Source organism: Tursiops truncatus, chromosome Y (genome assembly GCF_011762595.2).
Source record: "Tursiops truncatus isolate mTurTru1 chromosome Y, mTurTru1.mat.Y, whole genome shotgun sequence".
Lineage (NCBI taxonomy): Eukaryota > Metazoa > Chordata > Mammalia > Artiodactyla > Delphinidae > Tursiops > Tursiops truncatus.
In genome coordinates, this window is record NC_133428.1 from 5220011 (window position 1) to 5238762 (window position 18752).

General features: G+C 48.2%; 1 protein-coding gene and 1 long non-coding RNA gene across 3 annotated transcripts in view; both read left to right on the forward strand.

The window, feature by feature from the left end:
• LOC117307507 (matrix-remodeling-associated protein 5-like) overlaps positions 1–9623 on the forward strand; it is a 29047-nt gene extending 19424 nt beyond the window's left edge. For both annotated transcript variants that reach the window (XM_033850208.2, XM_073799741.1), the window contains exons 6-7: positions 1908–2808; positions 6582–9623. In XM_033850208.2, coding sequence (XP_033706099.1) covers positions 1908–2808; positions 6582–8490 — 2810 coding nt within the window. In that variant the 3' untranslated portion in view covers positions 8491–9623. The remainder of the gene's footprint in view (positions 1–1907; positions 2809–6581) is intronic.
• A 1727-nt stretch (positions 9624–11350) lies between these two features.
• Positions 11351–15783, forward strand: LOC141277699 (uncharacterized). Its single transcript, XR_012329448.1, has 2 exons — positions 11351–12467; positions 12803–15783. It is a non-coding gene; the product is annotated as an uncharacterized lncRNA (long non-coding RNA).
• Positions 15784–18752: the final 2969 nt, after the last annotated feature.

The window sequence follows — 18752 nt, forward strand, 5'->3', positions numbered from 1 at the left end:
GAATCTGTTTCTACTGCTGGCTTCTCCTTTGTTAGCTAGCTCCAGTTTTCAGAAAGTTCTTCCTCATTTCATGCCCAAACCAGACAGTCTCCCATCCAGCCAGCGTTGTTTTCTGGAGCTGCACGATGTCTCTTATTGTATTGAACCTTTTCTACCCAGTAAACCAAATCATCTCATCGAGTGCTAACAGGAGGCCACCTTCCACCTGCCCATCGTGATCTGCAGGCGGTTTTAGTGGGCCTTCCCTCCCACCTGAAACCCAGTGAAATAGACAAGCGCTTTGGGGTCCCTGCATCATAAAATGCCTCAATGGGGAAGTGGTTGAGGGGCAGCAGGAGGCCTTCCACGCCCACAGTCACCTGTCATCCAGGAGGGCTTGGACCCAGACCAGAAGGACCTGCATCTCCTCGAAGGCAGGGAGGTTATACTGTCGTCAACCAGCACCTGTTTCCCTATGAGCAGGTGGGCTGGGAAGACTCACCTGCAGTACCCCGTGCACGACGGAAAGCCTTGTCGGGGGAAGTTTCAGGTAACTTAGGAGGTCGAGGACACGAATCCGCAGCACTAGGGCTGGGAACAGCGTCCAGGGTTCCAGGGTTCCATGCAAAGGCAGGACTCCCAGCTTAGAGAAAATGACTAGGAAAAGACGCAGAGGAGTTTGTCAAAACTAAAATGAATAGCCCACTGACGGGCGCATGGACCCGGGAACCGAGCAGCGTGGGATAGGGTGGGAGGATTGAAACTCAGGGTTTGCTGGGGCTTTTCCCAGTCTTTCAATATAGGATTTGTTATTATTCAGGTAAGGTGAGGCTAACAGGTCAGGAGATGACTGCCACTGAAAAGACACTTGGTCGCTCACGGTTGCCAAGAGGAAGGGGCACAGCACACCAAGCGGGGTTACACGGGGAAGCACCAGGGTCGGTCGGGAGGCAGAGGGAAAGGGGGAAACCAGACGAGAGCCTTTCCTGTGATTTTTGCGGGAAGGAACAGGTGAGGCAGGGCGAGCGGGGTTAGGACGGCCTGGTGTGAATAATTCCAGCAGGTCCTGGGTGCACGGGCTGCCCTAGTTGTCTGGTACCTGTCCTGGGGGGATGAGGGCAGGTGGATGGTGGCCCAGAGTATGGGAGCCTCTCAGAGCAGGGAGTGGGGGGCAGGCTCTGGATGGGTGAGTTTGCATTTGGAAGGGGGGTCCTCTGCTATATCTCTAGGAATTGGCCATCCCTGGAAGGTCAGCAAGGCCCCAACACGTCAAAACATCAGAAACTCTTGATTATTACAGACCCCGACTGTGGCAGAGTCCTGAGGGATGGGCTATAAAATACAGGGGGTGTAGGCAGTGGGGAGAAGGACGGGCGTGTGGACGGCTGTGTGCCCTCTGACTGCAGAGGTGGGGCTGTCAGGCACCGTCAGGAAGCCTGCGTCAGCCTGCAACTCAACCAGACGGGGCACAGCACGACCAGCCCCGTGTTGCTCTCGGGACCCTGGCCGGACAGAGGCAGGCGGTGACTGAGAACCTGGGGCATCCCTGCAGCCGACCTGGGGACCTCAGGAGGACAGCCTCCACGCGGCGAGGCAGAGGCTGAGCGAAGTGGGGCTGCCTCTCCAGTACCTAAAGTAAATGAAGAGGCCACCCTGGGAGACCCTGGGGTTCATGACGGGTTCTGGCGGCTTCCAGAACCCTCTCTGAAAACCATGCCTGCTGCCTTGGCCTGAAGGTGGCGTATGCCCTGATCTGGGGATTAGCGTAACATCCACGACGAATATCAGAGGCACTGGGGGTGGGTCTTTTTTTGCTTTCACTGTCTGGACATAAAGAGGAGAATCAGATTAACTCATAATCCTTGTTTCGTCCCTTTGGCAAGACCGTGTTTGCCCTGAACCTGACGGTGCCTGTGTTTGGTTTCCAGGGGCTCTCATGACCCCCAACACCAGAGTACAGCGGTTTGAAGTCCTGAAGAACGGCACGTTCGTCATCCGAAACGTACAGGTGCAGGACCGCGGCCAGTACCTGTGCACGGCCACAAACCTGCACGGAGCAGACAGGATGGTGGTCCTGCTGTCGGTCACGGTGCAGCAGCCCCAGATCCTAGCCGCCCACTACAAGGATGTCACCGTCTACCTGGGCGACACCATCGTCATGGAGTGCCTGGCCAAGGGGACCCCAGCTCCCCAGATCTCCTGGATCTTCCCCGACAGGAGGGTGTGGCAGACCGTCTCCCCCGTCGAGGGCAGGATCACGCTGCACGAAAACCGGACCCTGTCCATCAAGGAGGCGTCCTTCTCAGACAGGGGCGTGTACAAGTGCGTGGCCAGCAACGCCGCCGGCGCGGACAGCCTCGCCATCCGCCTGCACGTGGCGGCCCTCCCACCCGTCATCCACCAGGAGGAGCTGGAGAACATCTCGCTGCCCCCTGGCCTCAGCATTCACATCCACTGCACCGCCAAGGCCGCGCCCCTGCCCAGCGTGCGCTGGGCGCTGGGGGACGGGACGCAGATCCGCCCTTCGCAGTTCATCCACGACAACCTCTTCGTCTTCCCCAACGGGACCCTCTACATCCGCAACCTGGCACCCAAGGACAGCGGACGCTACGAGTGCGTGGCCGCCAACCTGGTGGGCTCGGCGCGCAGGACCGTGCAGCTCACCGTGCAGCGCGCCGCCGCCAACGCGCGCATCACGGGCACCTCCCCGCAGAGGACCGACGTCCGCTACGGGGGGACCCTCCGGCTGGACTGCAGCGCTTCCGGAGACCCCTGGCCGCGCATCCTCTGGAGGCTGCCGTCCAAGAGGATGATAGACGCGCTCTTCAGGTACGTGGCGCTCCTGCCTCGCCAGCAGTCCCGGGGCTCCTGAGCCTGTCTCCCCTCTGGGTGCTGGGGAAACCTCCTCATGGGGTCGGGCAGAAGAAGGAATGACTCCTTGTCGGCAGTGCTGACGCGCAGATGTTGCTTCCTGTGTGGGCCGGGTCGGGGGCATTTCTTTCTCACACGATGCAATCTTGTCTTTTTGCTTTGTTTCCCGCCCCGCCCGGGGGCGGCATGTGGGATCTTCCTTCCCCGCCCGGGGATCGAACCCTTGCCCCCGGCACTGGGAGCGCAGAGTGTTGACCACTGGACCGCCAGGGAAGTCCCAATCTTGTCTTTATCAGTTGAGATGCAGAGCAAACACCTAGCCCTTAGCCCTGCTTTTCTACTCCCCGCCTCCAAAGAAAGATAAAGCAATAGCTTTTGTTGTCATGCTCGTAGTTTTTTTTTGTTTTTTTGTTTTTTTTAACATCTTTATTGGGGTATAATTGCTTTACAATGGTGTGTTAGTTTCTGCTTTATAAATGCTCGTAGTTTTAACTGTATTTAAATAATTAGATAAAACAATTTCTTGTCTTATTCTAATCTCAACAAAACACATAGGAGCTTCCGATCGTATCTCAAAATGTGTTAGCAATAGAAGGAAAGGAGATAAAGAAATCAAAGGCAAGTGGCAGCACAAAGGTAGCACATCTGCAATTCCAAGAGTTCATCTTGGCTAGGAAAAAAAGCACCTTGCCCCGCCCCGTCTTCAATTCGCAGATGTATGACTCTAGAGCAGTGGGTCTCAACCAAGCGGGATTTTGTCCCCCGGGGACATTGAGCCATGTTTGGAGACATTTTTGGTTGATGAGACTTGGGGAGCAAGGAGGGGATGCTACTGGCATGTGGTGTGTACAGACCAGAGATGCTGCTGAACACCCCACAGTGCACAGCACAGCCCCACGTCAGAGAGTCGTCTAGCCCCAAGTATCAGTAGTGCTGACGCTGAGAAATGCTGTCTTAGCAAGGAAAACTATCATCTATCTATTCATCTATCTATCGTTTATTTTTATCTGTCGTCACCTATCTGATATCTATCGTTTATCTATCTGGTACCTTTCCATCTGCCTGTCTATCCTCTATTCTATGTATCTATCTGGCATCCCTCACCTTTCCATATCTAGCTCAAACCCTCTACCTATTTACCAATCATCTGTTTTTATATATCTAGCATCACCTGTCTGATATCTATCGTTTATCTAGTATCTTTGCATCTGCCTGTCATCTATTCTATGTATCTATATATATCATCTGTCATTTATCTTATCATCTATCTTCATCTGTCTCTAGCTCTATCTACCTACCTAGCCATCCATCTTACCTCTCTCTCTATCATCTGTGTCTATCTGTCTATCATTTATTTTTATCTATCTGTCATCACCTATGTGATATGTATTATTTATCTCTATAGTATCTTTCCATGTGTCTCTATCATGTATTCTCTGTATATCATCTGTCATTTATCTCTTCTGTGATCTTTCTCTATCTCTAACCCTCTGTCGCCTGTCTGTCTATGGAAGTGGTTCTCAACTAGACGGTTCTGTCTACCAGGCCTGCACTCATCCATGTCTGGACACATTTTCAGTAGTCACAGCTCGTGGGGAAGGGTTGATACTCTTTGATTAGTGGAGACCCAGGAGGCTGCTCGAAACCCCACCATGCACAGGACGCCTCACCACGGAGAGTCATCCAGCCCCTGCTATCAGTAGTGCTGAGGCTGAGAAACCCTGAGGTAGACCCCAAAAGCCACTGTCTCTTTAATAAGTGTTTCAAGATGCAGAGGAAAGAGACAGTGATTGGCAACAGGAAGCAAAGACACATCCGTGGCGTCATGTTGGAAACCCCCTGGCTTGTGGTGCGTCTCCAGCCCACACAGCCTGGCAGCTCAGACAGGAACCCACCTCGGCGCGGGTTCCTCCCTGGGACGTGACCCAAAGCAGCGCCCAAGGCTCTGCGCAGCTGTGTCTGGTCTGCCCAGTCTCCTTCCAGCGCAGGAGAAGGGCCAAGTCGCCGTATTTTAACTTCAGATGGCTGGGTGGTGCCTAGTGAGCCTGCACCGTCGATCCGGAATACCACATGCCCGGTTTTCCCCGCAGTATCTTCCAGCTGAGCCGGTGTCCTGCCGCGCAGAGGGTTGTTTTCCATCGACACTGGCGAGGCTGAGGCAGTGCTGACTGAACACTGAAGGGAAAGAATGTAGTTCCGGTGTGACTTGGGGCCATGCTACTGGTATCTCTCTATAAACCATAAGCCACAGTCTCTGTAGCTTCATTATTCCTAGCTTCTGGCTAATGACATTCTCAGAAAAGTGTAATGAAACAGCCCATGTGAGTTTTTTAAAAGAACGGGCTGTTTGCCCTGCCTACACACTGGGACTGTTGTAAAACAGGGATACTGGACTTTCCTGTCTCGAAGCTAAGTCTCCTGTAATGTGTAGCCGTGCATCTTTTTCAGAGTCGCTCTGCTGATTCAGATAATGACCAAGGTTAGGATTTGCTGCTATAGGAGTTTCTAAATGTTTACAGACATGTGCTACTGTATACATTTTTGGATTCTAACTCCAAGACTCACTATAATACCTCTGTCTGCTCCACGCCTATCGAACGACCTACTGATTCAGGTTGACTGGACTCTCGCTCGTGGCCAACAAAACACGTGACGTGGTCCTTGTTGGTAGGTGCTTTGATGAACGATAATCAGGCTTGAATTCCATCATAGGCAGACACTTCTCTTTTTTTAAATCAGTGACACGGTTCCAGACGTGCTATTAGAATGACACTGTGCAGGAAATATTTAGGGATAATAGTCAAGCTCTCCCGGCAGATGCCAGAATTATAAGTAATTGAGATTTTCAATCTGGACACGTTTAAAGTAGGAACCTCCCAAATCTCTTCGCCCCGTTATTCAAAACATTACTTCTGCGTTGCTGGAGGACATACCGATGTATATTTATAAAAAGGTCACACGCCTAGTGAAGATATTTCTGTCTTTCTTTCCATGTTGCCTTTTTAAACTGAAAATTCTTTCTCGAATACTAACTCAGCAGTGTGTGAGTTTAGGTCTGCCACGTGGAGAAACGGAAAGTCAGCAGGAGGGTACGAGCTGGTGAGGGTCATGACGCTTTCGTTACAGATTCTAGGGAAGAAGCTTGTACACCAGTAGCACCAAGTTCTGAAGAATCCAATCGTAGCCTCGAAACTCTGGGTATAACCACAACTACGCGATCCATACTGTAGCTGCTTTGCTGCCTGTTTGCCTCATAATGGGATACAACATCATAAAAATTGTCAAGAGTAAACATCGTCTCTAAAACTTTTAGGAAAAATGTCACCTCTTCCTAAGGTTAATGCACATTCATTCTGTCCAGGACGCTAGAATTTTCTCTGCTTTTATCATTACAACAAGCTCCACGCTGACAGCAGGCAAGTATTTGATCCACACACGCCCACACAAACCGGGCTGACGTCTTAGACTGCGTTTCACATCTTCGAATCAGAGGCCAGGCCAGCCAAAGGTCAGGCTCCACCGGGGAGTTCTTAACTGGTAAATAAATCACTTCTGCGTTTGGATGGCCGTCCCCTCCGGGCTGCAAAATCCATCCAACGTTTTTGAGCGGCAGCCCTGTGCGCCCAGAGTTCTGAGATCCACACGTTTTTGTTTCGTTCCGGTGACCTCAAGCCGGGAGAGACAGCGTTCGGGAGACTGACATCTCATTCTGTTTTCTTTCTCTCGGTCAGCTTTGACACCAGGATCAAGGCGTTTGCCAACGGGACCCTGGTGGTGAAATCCGTCACGGACAAAGATGCGGGGGATTACCTGTGCGTCGCCCGGAATAAGGTGGGCGATGACTTCGTCATGCTTAAGGTCAACGTGGTCATGAAAGCAGCCAAGATCCAGCACAAGGAGGAGAACGACCACAGGGTCTTCTATGGGAGCGACCTCAAAGTGGACTGCATGGCCACCGGGCTCCCCAACCCCGAGATCTCCTGGGGCCTCCCGGACGGCAGCCTGGTCAACTCTTTCATGCAGTCCGACGACAGCGGTGGACGGACCAAGCGCTACGTCGTTTTCAACAACGGAACCCTCTACTTCAACGAGGTCGGGTTGCGAGAGGAAGGTGACTATACCTGCTTTGCCGAAAATCAGGTTGGCAAGGATGAGATGAGGGTGCGCGTCAAGGTGGTGACCGAGCCCGCCGTCATCCGGAATAAGACGTACTCCGTGGTCCAGGTCCCCTATGGGGACGTGGTCGCCGTGGCTTGTGAGGCCAAAGGGGAACCCACGCCCAGGGTGACCTGGCTTTCTCCAACCAGCAGGCAGATCCCCACCTCCTCCGACAAGTACCAGATATATCAGGACGGCACTCTCCTTATCCAGAAAGCCCAGCGCTCGGACAGCGGCAACTACACCTGCGTGGTCAGGAACAGCGCCGGGGAGGACAGGAAGACGGTCTGGATTCACGTCAACGTCCAGTCGCCCAAGATCAACGGGCACCCCAATGCCATCACCACGGTGCGGGAGGTTGCCCCGGGAGGGAGTCGCAAACTCATCGACTGCAAGGCGGAAGGCGTCCCCACGCCGAGGGTGCTGTGGGCCTTTCCCGAGGGCGTGGTCCTGCCGGCCCCTTACCATGGCAACCGCATCACCATCCATCGCAACGGTACCCTGGACATCAAGAGTCTGAGGAGGAGCGACTCTGTCCAGCTGGCGTGCATTGGGCGTAACGAGGGCGGGGAAGCCAGACTCATCGTGCAACTTACGGTCTTGGAGCCCGTGGAGAAGCCCATCTTCCACGACCCGGTCAGCGAGAAGATCACCGCCATGGCCGGCCACACCATCAGTCTCAACTGCTCGGCAGCCGGGACCCCGACGCCCACCCTGCTGTGGGTCCTTCCCAACGGGACGGAGCTGCAGAGCGGCCACCAGCTGCAGAGGTTCTACCACAAGGGCGACGGGATGCTCCACATCAGCGGCCTTTCCTCCGTGGACGCCGGGGCGTACCGCTGCGTGGCCAGGAACTCGGCGGGCTACACGGAGAGGCTGGTGTCTCTGAAGGTGGGGCTGAAACCCGAAACGAGCAACCAGTACCACAACCTGGTCAGCATCATCAACGGGGAGACCCTGCAGCTGCCCTGCATCCTCCCGGGGGCCCGGCAGACCCACTCCTCCTGGACGCTGCCCAACGGCATGGTGTTGGAGGGTCCCCAGGTCCGAGGACGCTTCACCCTTTGGGAAAACGGTACCCTCACCGTGCGCGACGCGTCCGTCTTCGACAGGGGCACCTACGTGTGCAAGGCGGACACGGAGTACGGACCCTCCGTCGTGAACGTCCCGGTGATCGTGATTGCCTATCCTCCCCGGATCACCAGTGAACCCACACCTGTCATCTACACCCGGCCCGGGAGCACCGTGAAGATGAACTGCTTGGCCGTGGGCATTCCCAAAGCCGAGATAAGCTGGGAGCTGCCGGACAAATCGCACCTGACCGCGGGGACGCAGCCCCGTCTCTACGGGAACAGGTTTCTTCACCCACAGGGGTCGTTAATCATCCAACAGGCCACCCAGAGGGACGCGGGCTTCTACAAGTGCACCGCCAAAAACCTCCTGGGCCGCGACTCAAAAACAACCTACGTCCACGTCTACTGAAACCCCGGGAGCACACCCTGGACTCCACGGCCGCTGCTTCCGAAGTTAGAACGAAGCCTCCTTTGGGTTCACAGCGGGGGCCGGAGAGTCAGGGCTCTAAAAGGATTTGTCCCGGGACACGGTGGCCCCCTCCGGCTTGGGTTCGAGGCCCACTGTCGACCTTGACCTGTGCTCGTTGACGAAAGGAAGCAATGCAGACACGGGAAGCGGGTGTCGGCCGCTCTGGGGGACTTCCTTTCATGTTTACAGGATGCTGTATGCTCTTGCCTTCCATTTCACAGGACTTGGGCGCAAATTACAAATTCTGCGTTGCTGGTACCATCCTGATGCTTGAACGGGCGTCTGTAGGATATCTAAGGAGCCTTCACTGCAAAGAAGCTGTCGAGGTTCACAGTGCCTTGCTACCCCCGCGGAAGATGCATGATCTAGTTAACCCGCTGCCGTGTTAACATGATAGAACGTTCTAGAATGAGTATCCGTCTTTCCGTTACTCCTTCTGTCACTTCAGAACTGCAGTGTGCCCGACAAGGGCTGACAACCAGAGGGGTTGTTTGTTTGTGTCTCACGTACAAGTGTCCTACAGTACAGCTCCCATTTTATAGGAAAGGACGCTTTCTCCCTGGAACTCACTTTTTATATAGTGTTTTATATATATATATATTTTTTTCTTTCTAATCAGACGATGAGAGTAGAAAGAGAAAGACATACTTTCTGTCTCATTAAAAATAATAAATTATTGGTCTTTACAAGGTTTGTATACATCAGACCAGACACGGAAATGCAATTAAAACCAGTTTCCTTCCCGACTTCCTTCGAATTCATAAACCACTGTTATGTTACCTTTCCCAGCGACCCTCCGGTAGGGGATGCTGAGATACTGGATTTCCCTGTTGATAATAAAATGTATCCGGAGAGAGCCGTGCGGGACCGGGGAGACGCCAGGAGAGGGAGGACAGAGCGAAGTTGTGACCGCACGGAATAATCCCAGAGCCTTCCAGAGGAGCCCAGAAATATCTTTCCTCCTGTCAATTTGTGTCCTCGAAAAATAGATCTGTTACTTCCACGACTGCTTTGCTGTATTTTTAAGGTCAAACTAATGTACATTGGATAATAAAGTAATATTTTCCAAAGAACCAGGCAGTCATGACAGTGATATTTTCAAGGGCAAAAGCCACTTCAAGTGAGTCTGCGCTTAGATCAGATTGGTTGAAAAACTGCTTTTATCCACCACGTTGGAATTATTCTCTTCTCTGTGAGTATTTCACCAGCAAGGAAACTAAGTCCAAGCTGGCAGCTCCAGCCGAGTCTCTGACAGGAAGGTGAGGTGGGACCGGCTCCAGTGTGAATCAGGATTACTGGAGGCTGAAGAAAGAGCGCCACAGCAGTCCTGCAGCCAGTTTTCTTTAGGGAGGAGACATCTCGGGTGCCTATAGCAGTATTCCTCAAATATGCACTCTTTGGCTTCCCGCGAGAGGAAGGAAGAAAGCAAATGCAAGATAAATATTGGGCAAGCATGTGACTTTTGTCCGTGCTGCCAATCTGGAAAGAGTGGCAGTCACTGAAGGGAAAGAGAGCTTGGGTTTTCAAGACTGTGGGAAGCACGGACACTGTCTCACTCATGAATCCGTTTATTTGCTTAAGGGTGACTACACAGCCCCTTGGGGTGTGCCAGGTACCGGGATGGGCATCAGGGTACCCTGATGTGTAGGAAACACATCCTGCTTGAAGAGTTCATCCTCCATAGACAAACCCTTCATCCAGGACAGGGTTTCTCAACAGTAGGACTACAGACATTTGGGGCTGGATCATTTTCTGGGGTGAGGGCTGTCCTGTGCACTGTAGCGTTTTTAGTGGCATCTGTAGGCTGTATCCACGAGATGCCACTAGCATCCTCCCCTCCAGGGCTGACAATCAAAGAATGGCTCCGGATATTTTCAATGTCCCCTCATCACCCTTAGTTGAGAACCACCACCGTAGATCTAGATACAATTTGATAGATAGATAGGAAGAAAATAGGTAGATGATATGATAGATAAGACAGATGAATGATAGATAGATGAGGTAGATAAATAGGTGTGTGGATGGATGGATAGATGATTGATAGCTATGTACATAAATATAGATGATATGATTGATAGGTAGACAATAGATGATAGATACATGAGATAGATGATAGAGATAAGTAGATGATATATATGTGTATGGATGGATGGATAGAGATGATTGATACATAAATATATAGTAGATAATAATAGCTAGCTAGATGATGAAGATAGATTGTAGACAGATACATGACATACATGATACATAGATGGATGATAGGTGACTGATAGATACATCAGTAGATAGTAGATAGATAATAGCTAGATGATGATGGTGGTGATGATAGATTAGATAGATGATAGATATATAGATAGGGAAGGTAGATGACAAATGGATGGATGGATAGGTGCGTGGAGAGAGACAGAGAGAGAGACCAACAGATTGAGTCTCTCATGCAAAGGCAGTCTCGTCACTCTTTCTGGGACTGAGTCACCCTCCATGGTGGGGACCGTCCTTCACTGTGGGACGTGGCTTCCACCCACTACGTGCCAATATCACTTTCCACCCTCCTCTCCCCCAGCTGGACAACCAAAAATGTCTCCAGACGTTGCCAGATGTCCTGAGTTGCAGAATCACTCCTGGTTGGAAACCACTGTGCTAGAGAAGTAAATGCAGCAAGGCCTTTTAGGGACAGACTCATTTGGACTGACTGCCTCAGGAAAGGAGACCCAGGATGGTACAGAAACCAAGACATAGGCTGCTACATACACGTCACCTAGAAAAACATGGTAAAGCGTCTCACTGTCCCATCATTCTGGGTTCATGTAAGGTTAAGAACTGGTGGTAAACTTCTGTGGGTGAACTCAACATACATTCTTTTTTTTTTTTTTTTTTTTTTTTGGCCACGCTGTGTGGCTGGCGAGATCTTAGTTCCCCAACCAGGGATGGAACCTGTGCCCCCTGCGGTGGAAGCACGAAGTCCTAACCACTGGACCGCCAGGGATTTCCTTCAACATACATTCTTAAGGGCTTGCCTTGTCCTGATGTAGGTGAGGTAGCATGACATGAAGAGGTATATGGTGGTCTACACTCTCCATCTTCTCAAAAGACATAAGACTACAAGTCAGGTTGCTACAAGGCTGAGACACTCAGAAGCATTAATGGTGGTTCTAGGGGGTGTTCCTGTCCCAGGGGACTCAAAGGCCACGTCATATGGAAGTCTAAGGGCTAGTTATTTGTGGAGAAGCCATTTTTACTGGGCTAAGAAAGAGGGATGTCTGGGCAGGATAACATGCATAGGAGGGAAGCACGGCTCTCCCTGCAGCAAAAACATTTCTAAGAAAGTTCTAGCCTCCAGCAAGATGACCTCGGATCGAGCAACAGATAAAAAGTAATAGGCGTATTTGGACTAGAGTTTAAATAAGTGTTTACTTTTTGGTTGAAAATGCTATGACATCATAGTTGGTTGAATAATGTTCTCCAAAAATCCATGTCTACCTGAAATGTCAGAAAGGGACCTTACATGGAAATAGGGTCTCTGCAGACGTGATGAAGTGAAGGATCTGAGCTGAGGTCCTCCTGGATGAGGGTGGCCCTACATCCAGTGACAGGGTCCTTATAAGACACAGAAGAGGAGAGATACACAGAGGAGAAGCCCTGTGAAGACAGAGGCAGAGACGGGAGGGATGAGGCCACAAGCCCAGAGACGCCCGGAGCCCCCAGAAGCTGGAAGAGGCAGGAAGGACCCTCCCCTGGAGCCTCCGGAAGGAACCGACCCTGATGACTCCTTGATCTTAGACTTTTGGTCTCCAGGACTGAGAGAGAATGAATCCCTTTTGTTTTAAGACAACCCGTTTGATATAATTGGTTATAGCATCCGTGGAAAACAAACACAAATCTTAAAAATTTTCTGGTGGATTCAGTCACAATGACAGGTACTCGAGTACTTTGAGATTTCGTCATCCTGAGTCTTTTAAAATAGTTTGCTCAGAATGGGGGTGTATGTGGTTTGAGATCATTCATTGCAATCACATACGGTTCTGTTGTGATTTGTAAATAATATACTAACTAAAAGATAGGGGTTTTTTTTTCCTCCCAGATGACCAACGTCTCACATCTGGCATATGTGCTTGTGAATCTGTGTCCACAAGCACACATCCTCGCTTAGCAGTCAACGGTCACTCTTCGACTGCTCCCAGGTCCTCACCGAAAAACAAAACCCAAACCAGGCTTTCAAACCCGCTCTTTAAGATTTGGTGTGTAATTGCAGACGCAGCTCTCATTCTGAAGAATCTGGACAGGACTTCAGTCCTCGTGAGGGGTGACCTGCTACTGAATTCACGCTGCAAGATGCCGAGCCCTGCAGGAGACTTTGCGGCACTTCTAATCGTGTAAGACCAGACCAAGGATGGGCAGCGTGGTGAGTTCCTGGTGCTATTTCCATGATCCTTGCCACTTTTCTCCAGGGTTTAAAATATATAACTATGGTTTCCAGAACACGTTCACACACTGTATTCCACTGCAGCTTCCCCACTGCTCTTGGAAGAGGTGATTTCTGGGGAAGGGCGCATAGAGATGATATGGTTCGATCCTGCACCATGCGACATTGGCTGTGACTTGTCCATCCAAAGCCATGTTGCAGAACCAGAATCGAATCAGAACCAACCTGCGTACTGTGCTGGGCTCCGCTCAACCATGAGGCTGATTAGAAGTTTATGGCAGAAGCAACGAAGGCTTGAGTCGCTGAGAAGTGGGCTGGAATTGAGGTTCTGCCCCTTAACAGCCGGGGGAACCTTGGTGTCGTCTACATCAACTCCCGCTTCTGTATGTGTCCGGTGGCACTGATGCCACTCACTTTATAGGATTACTGGGAAAACCACTGAGATAACATATGGATGGTGGAACCAAGGTCAAAAGTCATATTTTTAAAAATCCAACAGTTGTGCCCCCCCCCAAGTAGGGTAGCGTAAATCATCGGAAAGATATGTTTTTGTTTTAGAAAACTCGCTAGGACACTTTTAGATTATGTAAAAAGTTTCCCATGGCTGAAGTGTCAGAAGGAAGTTGAGATAGAGGGCAAAGTAGTGAGGACACAAACGGGAAATCAGAATAGATAGAGATAGATAGACGATAAATAGATAGATGATAGTTACATTGATAGATAGATAATAGACGATAGATACATAGATAGAGATAGTTACACAGATACGTACGTACATACATAGACACAGATAGATACATTGATAGATAGGTGACAGATAGATAGATATAGATAGACAGGTATAGTATATAATATATAAATGTATACAAATTAATATAAAATTGTATATGTGAATATGTATTGGAGTTCAAGGACTCACATGTAAGCATGCTATACAATCAATTTTAAATGACTGGCCGAATTGTTTACTACACAAAATATTTACATAAATCTCACACTCTGCTCACCACTGCCCGCCTGGGCCTGGTCCACACACCATAAAAATATCATACAGGATCCATTTGTCCCAGTTACAGCTTCTCATCTGTTCACAAAAACTCTTCCATCCATAGAAGAGAATGTCACAATCCTTCATGGTATCCAGGTCCTTTCTCACGTCCTAACATCACCTTAAAAGTTATTTCTTAGTTTAAATGTCTTTTCTCTTTGTCTTTGGAGTGTCTGTAGTGACACATGGAGAAGTAAACAGATGGGATTCCAGCTGTAGAGTCGGATAACCCAAAAAGTCACACAGAGGAGGGAACACATAACTTAGGGGACATTTTCAACCCCCAAAAATGAATTTTAAAAATCTTGGTCCAATTTTTTTGGTATGCCACTCACATTTTAGTGCCCAGAAGACATATTTTTCAGAAGCAATCCTACCACATTGTAGCCTGGATCTAAATCTGGCTCCTAGATATCTCAATTCCTTCACTGCTAAAATGTTAAGAGCAATGCAAGTTCCCTGAGGCAGAGGTGCTTGGTTACCCGTCCCCCAAGCCTCAAGCACCAGCTGCCGGATGGCAGAATGTTGGTGGGAGTACAGCATCTCAGGCAGAGTCTATATTTCCCAGGATCCCTTGCTCGGAGGTGGGGTCACGTGACTAATTCTCACCAATGACGTGTGTCCCTTCCAGGCTGAGAAGGTGAAGATGCAGAGATGCCCTTCTGGCTCTTTTCCCATCCCCCAACTGAGTAAAGGGGTTACAAGGGACCAGGGAATGGAGGAACCACAAGATAGGAAGGACCTGAGTTCCTGAATCACCATGGGCACAAACACCTGGCATGGGCTGCCCTGTGGGTTCTGTTGGGCTCTGGTCTCCATCACCTTTCCTCCTACGGCCACCATGGCTCTCGAGGACCATCCTTGCTCTTGAAAGTGGAAAACCGTGCTTATTGTGTTACGCGTCTGCAAGCCTGGGGTTTATCTCAGCCGTACCATCGTCCCACGTGACACATTAAGCCATAAAAACGCTGTGATATTTAAATAAGATAACATTTCTCAAGGGCGTGCCATGGAAATTGTTTTTTAAAAAGTCGTTAGTATTATTGTTATTATCATCTTGATGGATTGATAGTGGAACTCAAATTGGCACAAGAGTGGCAATTTTCAAAATCTTTCATATACACTGTGACTTCAGCAACGGAACTTCCACTATTATGTCTTTATTCTAGTTCATGGGATTCCGTGGCCAGCCCCAATTCTTGCCGTCTGCGAGCGGCAGAGAAAGACTGTCTGAAGTCCAGCTCAACATTTCAGTTGTATTATTAAACGTGGCATACGTTAAAATTTTGTACAATGTTGCAGTGAAGACATCTGGACTCTGAGGACCCCTTTATCATTTAAGAGACAGAACGAGTAAAGTATATTTTAATTCTTACAAAGTCCTAGAAAGATTGGGAGTCATGATGCATTGTTAGTGAAAAACCCAATTCAGCGTTTTGTTATTAAAAAAAAAGTGTGGACGTGCTGCTTTTGGAAGGAAAAAACAAGGCTATTTTCCATTAATGTCTGGCGACGTGCATTGAAAAACAATGACAAAAAAAACACCAACAAGCACATCTAAGAGAACTCATGTGTACCATGGAGGTTCCTGCAGTCTCTTTTTACTATTTTGTGTTGTATAGCATCTATGAAATATGTCAAAACAATTCAGTGATACATTTTCTGGGTCTGGGTGAAGAATTGGAATTTATGGACTTCCTTGGCTCTGAATAATTATAAAAATAGATTCGAATAAAAGCTCTCTTTCTATTTTCTTTCTGAACGATGGCAGGAGCTGGAGGTCTATTTTAAATCAATAGTTAAAGGAAGAGACTAAAAACACAGTTTTCAGAGAACTGGATTAGTATCCACTGCCTTTTCATTTTCTTATTGTTGATTCTGGAAAGTGAGACATTTTGTCAAAGCTGGGATTTAAGCTAATAATTAAAAAAAAATAACCACTGAGATTTTTCCTGCAGAAAATACCACATTGAGTACATTTCAAAATGGAGGAAAATCATCTTTCTTGACATCTTTCCAGCAGAAACCAGAAAAGTGCACACAAGACCACCCACCATGAGGCCAGGTTGCTCAAGGGACAGAAGGAATTGGCCGGAAGGAAGGTGGATCTGGGAGTTGGGGGCCTTTGGGGAGGAAAAGACCAAGTTTCTAATGTTGTCACATAGCAAGCTTGTACTCCACTGAGATTTAAACCCTTATTTGACAGTATACATTTTATAAATAACTAAAAATAATATAGAAATATAGGAACAGGGCTTCCCTGGTGGCGCAGTGGTTGCGAGTCCGCCTGCCGATGCAGGGGACGCGGGTGCGTGCCCCGGTCCGGGAAGATCCCACATGCCGCGCAGCGGCTGGGCCCGTGAGCCATGGCCGCTGAGCCTGCGCGTCCGGAGCCTGTGCTCCACAACGGGAGAGGCCACAACAGTGAGAGGCCCGCGTACTGCAAAAAGAAAAAAAAAAAAAAAAGAAATATAGGAACAAATGGAAAATATTCATACACAAAAATTCACAATCCCATTACCCAAGGATAAACTCTCTGAACATGTTCAGATTTTGTGAAAATATATACATATATATATATATTTATAAGCTTAACTATATGGTTTTAAGTCCATTTATTTTCCACGTAACAATATGATTTGCATCTCCCCATGTCATTAGTCAGGCTAATACCCCATTCAGCGGATGTGCCGTTAAGTATCTCATCCTATCTTGGTGGAGATCTACATTGTTTTCCATTTTGGGCTGTCTCTGCAAAGACTGTCCCATAAATCTCTGAATTCTGAGACATATCATTGCAACAGTGAAGGGTGTGAACATTTTTAAGACTCTTGCAAACCGTTTTGGAAGTGCTGTCGAAAACCTTAAAAGGCTTTCCCCTTCCCACGGCCACCGAACTGGCATGTAAGGATGCTACCTTTCCACCCTTTATGCCTCAGAACTGCTCTCGCTTTAACAATTCCTAATTTTATACTCAAAGGTGGCTCTGTGTTTTCCTTCTTTCATACTTTTGAATTAATGGTCAAAATACATAAGTTGGCCATTTCATGGAGGAATTAGTTATTAGTTTTTGAGCTGTTTATGCCTTCTTGCTTGAGCAATGGAATAATTTACATAACAAGGCCTTAACGCACCCTAAGTGCAGCAAATACACAAGGCATCAATACTTGTTCTAAATATAGCACATGTTTTTTTTTTCCACTCATCATTTTTTTTTCAGTTGTTTGGAGAACTGCAATCATTGGAAGTACAGACCTTTTGAAATTGTTTGTAGCTGTATCTCTCTTTTTTTCCCTCTATTTTTTTTAATCCTTTTGTATGTTTAGAAAGTCCTCTTTCATTCTGAGATTAGGTATTCTCCTACATACTTTAAAAATATTTCTCATTTTTAAATATCAAAACTCAAAACATTTGTAACTCACTTGGCTCTACGGTATGAGATGAAAAAAACTAACTTTTTTGACTCATTAAGCCAGTTTTTCTAACGCCATGTATTGATGTGTTATTTTCCCAGTAATAAGAAGTTTCCCTCACATTAAATACCCCTGCGGGTTTTGGTTCTCTCGCTTATTGGAGGGTATTTTATATCATATTTTAACATGACAGGACAAGTTTCTTAGTATTTCCCATATTTTTTTTTTTTTTTTTCGGTACGTGGGCCTCTCACTGTTGTGGCCTCTCCCGTTGCGGAGCACAGGCTCCGGACGCGCAGGCTCAGCGGCCATGGCTCACGGGCCCAGCCGCTCCGCGGCATGTGGGATCTTCCCGGACCGGGGCACGAACCCGTGTCCCCTGCATCGGCAGGCGGACTCTCAACCACTGCGCCACCTGGGAAGCCCAGTATTTCCCTTATTGCCATCTGCATTCTGGCTCAATTTTGCCTTGAGATAAATTTTATTTTCCAAGATTTCATAACAAAAAGTCATCAATATTTCAGTTGGAATTTTTAGAAAATATGAAGTAGTTTTGCAATATTTGTATTTTATGCGATTGAGTCTTCCCACACAAGGACATGAATTGTTCCTATTAATAAGCTGATTTTATATCTGCCAGAAACGCTGTGATCTTTTTTTCATGGAAGTCTTGAATCCTTTTGCTAAATCTTCTCATGGAGGTCTTTTTTACATACATCATTTTCAGCAGAGCTACTTAATTGATCGCATTGTCTGTGAAAAAATATAGCTTATTCTCTTCCCCAATTGTTAGATCTCGTATTTATGTTTCTTGTGCTGTTCTATTGACTCTACGTCCTAAAGCCACCGGTTGACAACATTTCTGATTGTTAACAGAAGGACAATGTGTCTGGAGCAGCATTTCTTAGGTAGAGCTCAAAACTCTGGTTCTGACAGATGCTCTAAAAAAGAAACAAGGGCTTTTCTACTTGAGAAAATCTGCATCAGGCAACACAAAGCAAGTATTTATTTAAGAAGAATCTTTCTAGAGATACAAATGGCCAATAGGCACATGAAAAGATGCTCAACATCACTAATTATTAGAGAAATGCAAGTCAAAACCACAATGAGGTGTCACCTCACACCGGTCAGAATGGCCATCCTTAAAAAGTCTACAGATAACAAATGCCGGAGATGGTGTGGATAAAATGGAACCTCCTGCACTGTTGGTGGGCATGTAAGTTGGTGGAGAACAGTATAAAGGGTCCTCAAAAAACTAAAAATATAACTACCATATAATCCAGCACTCCCACTCCTGGGCATATATCCAGACAAAACA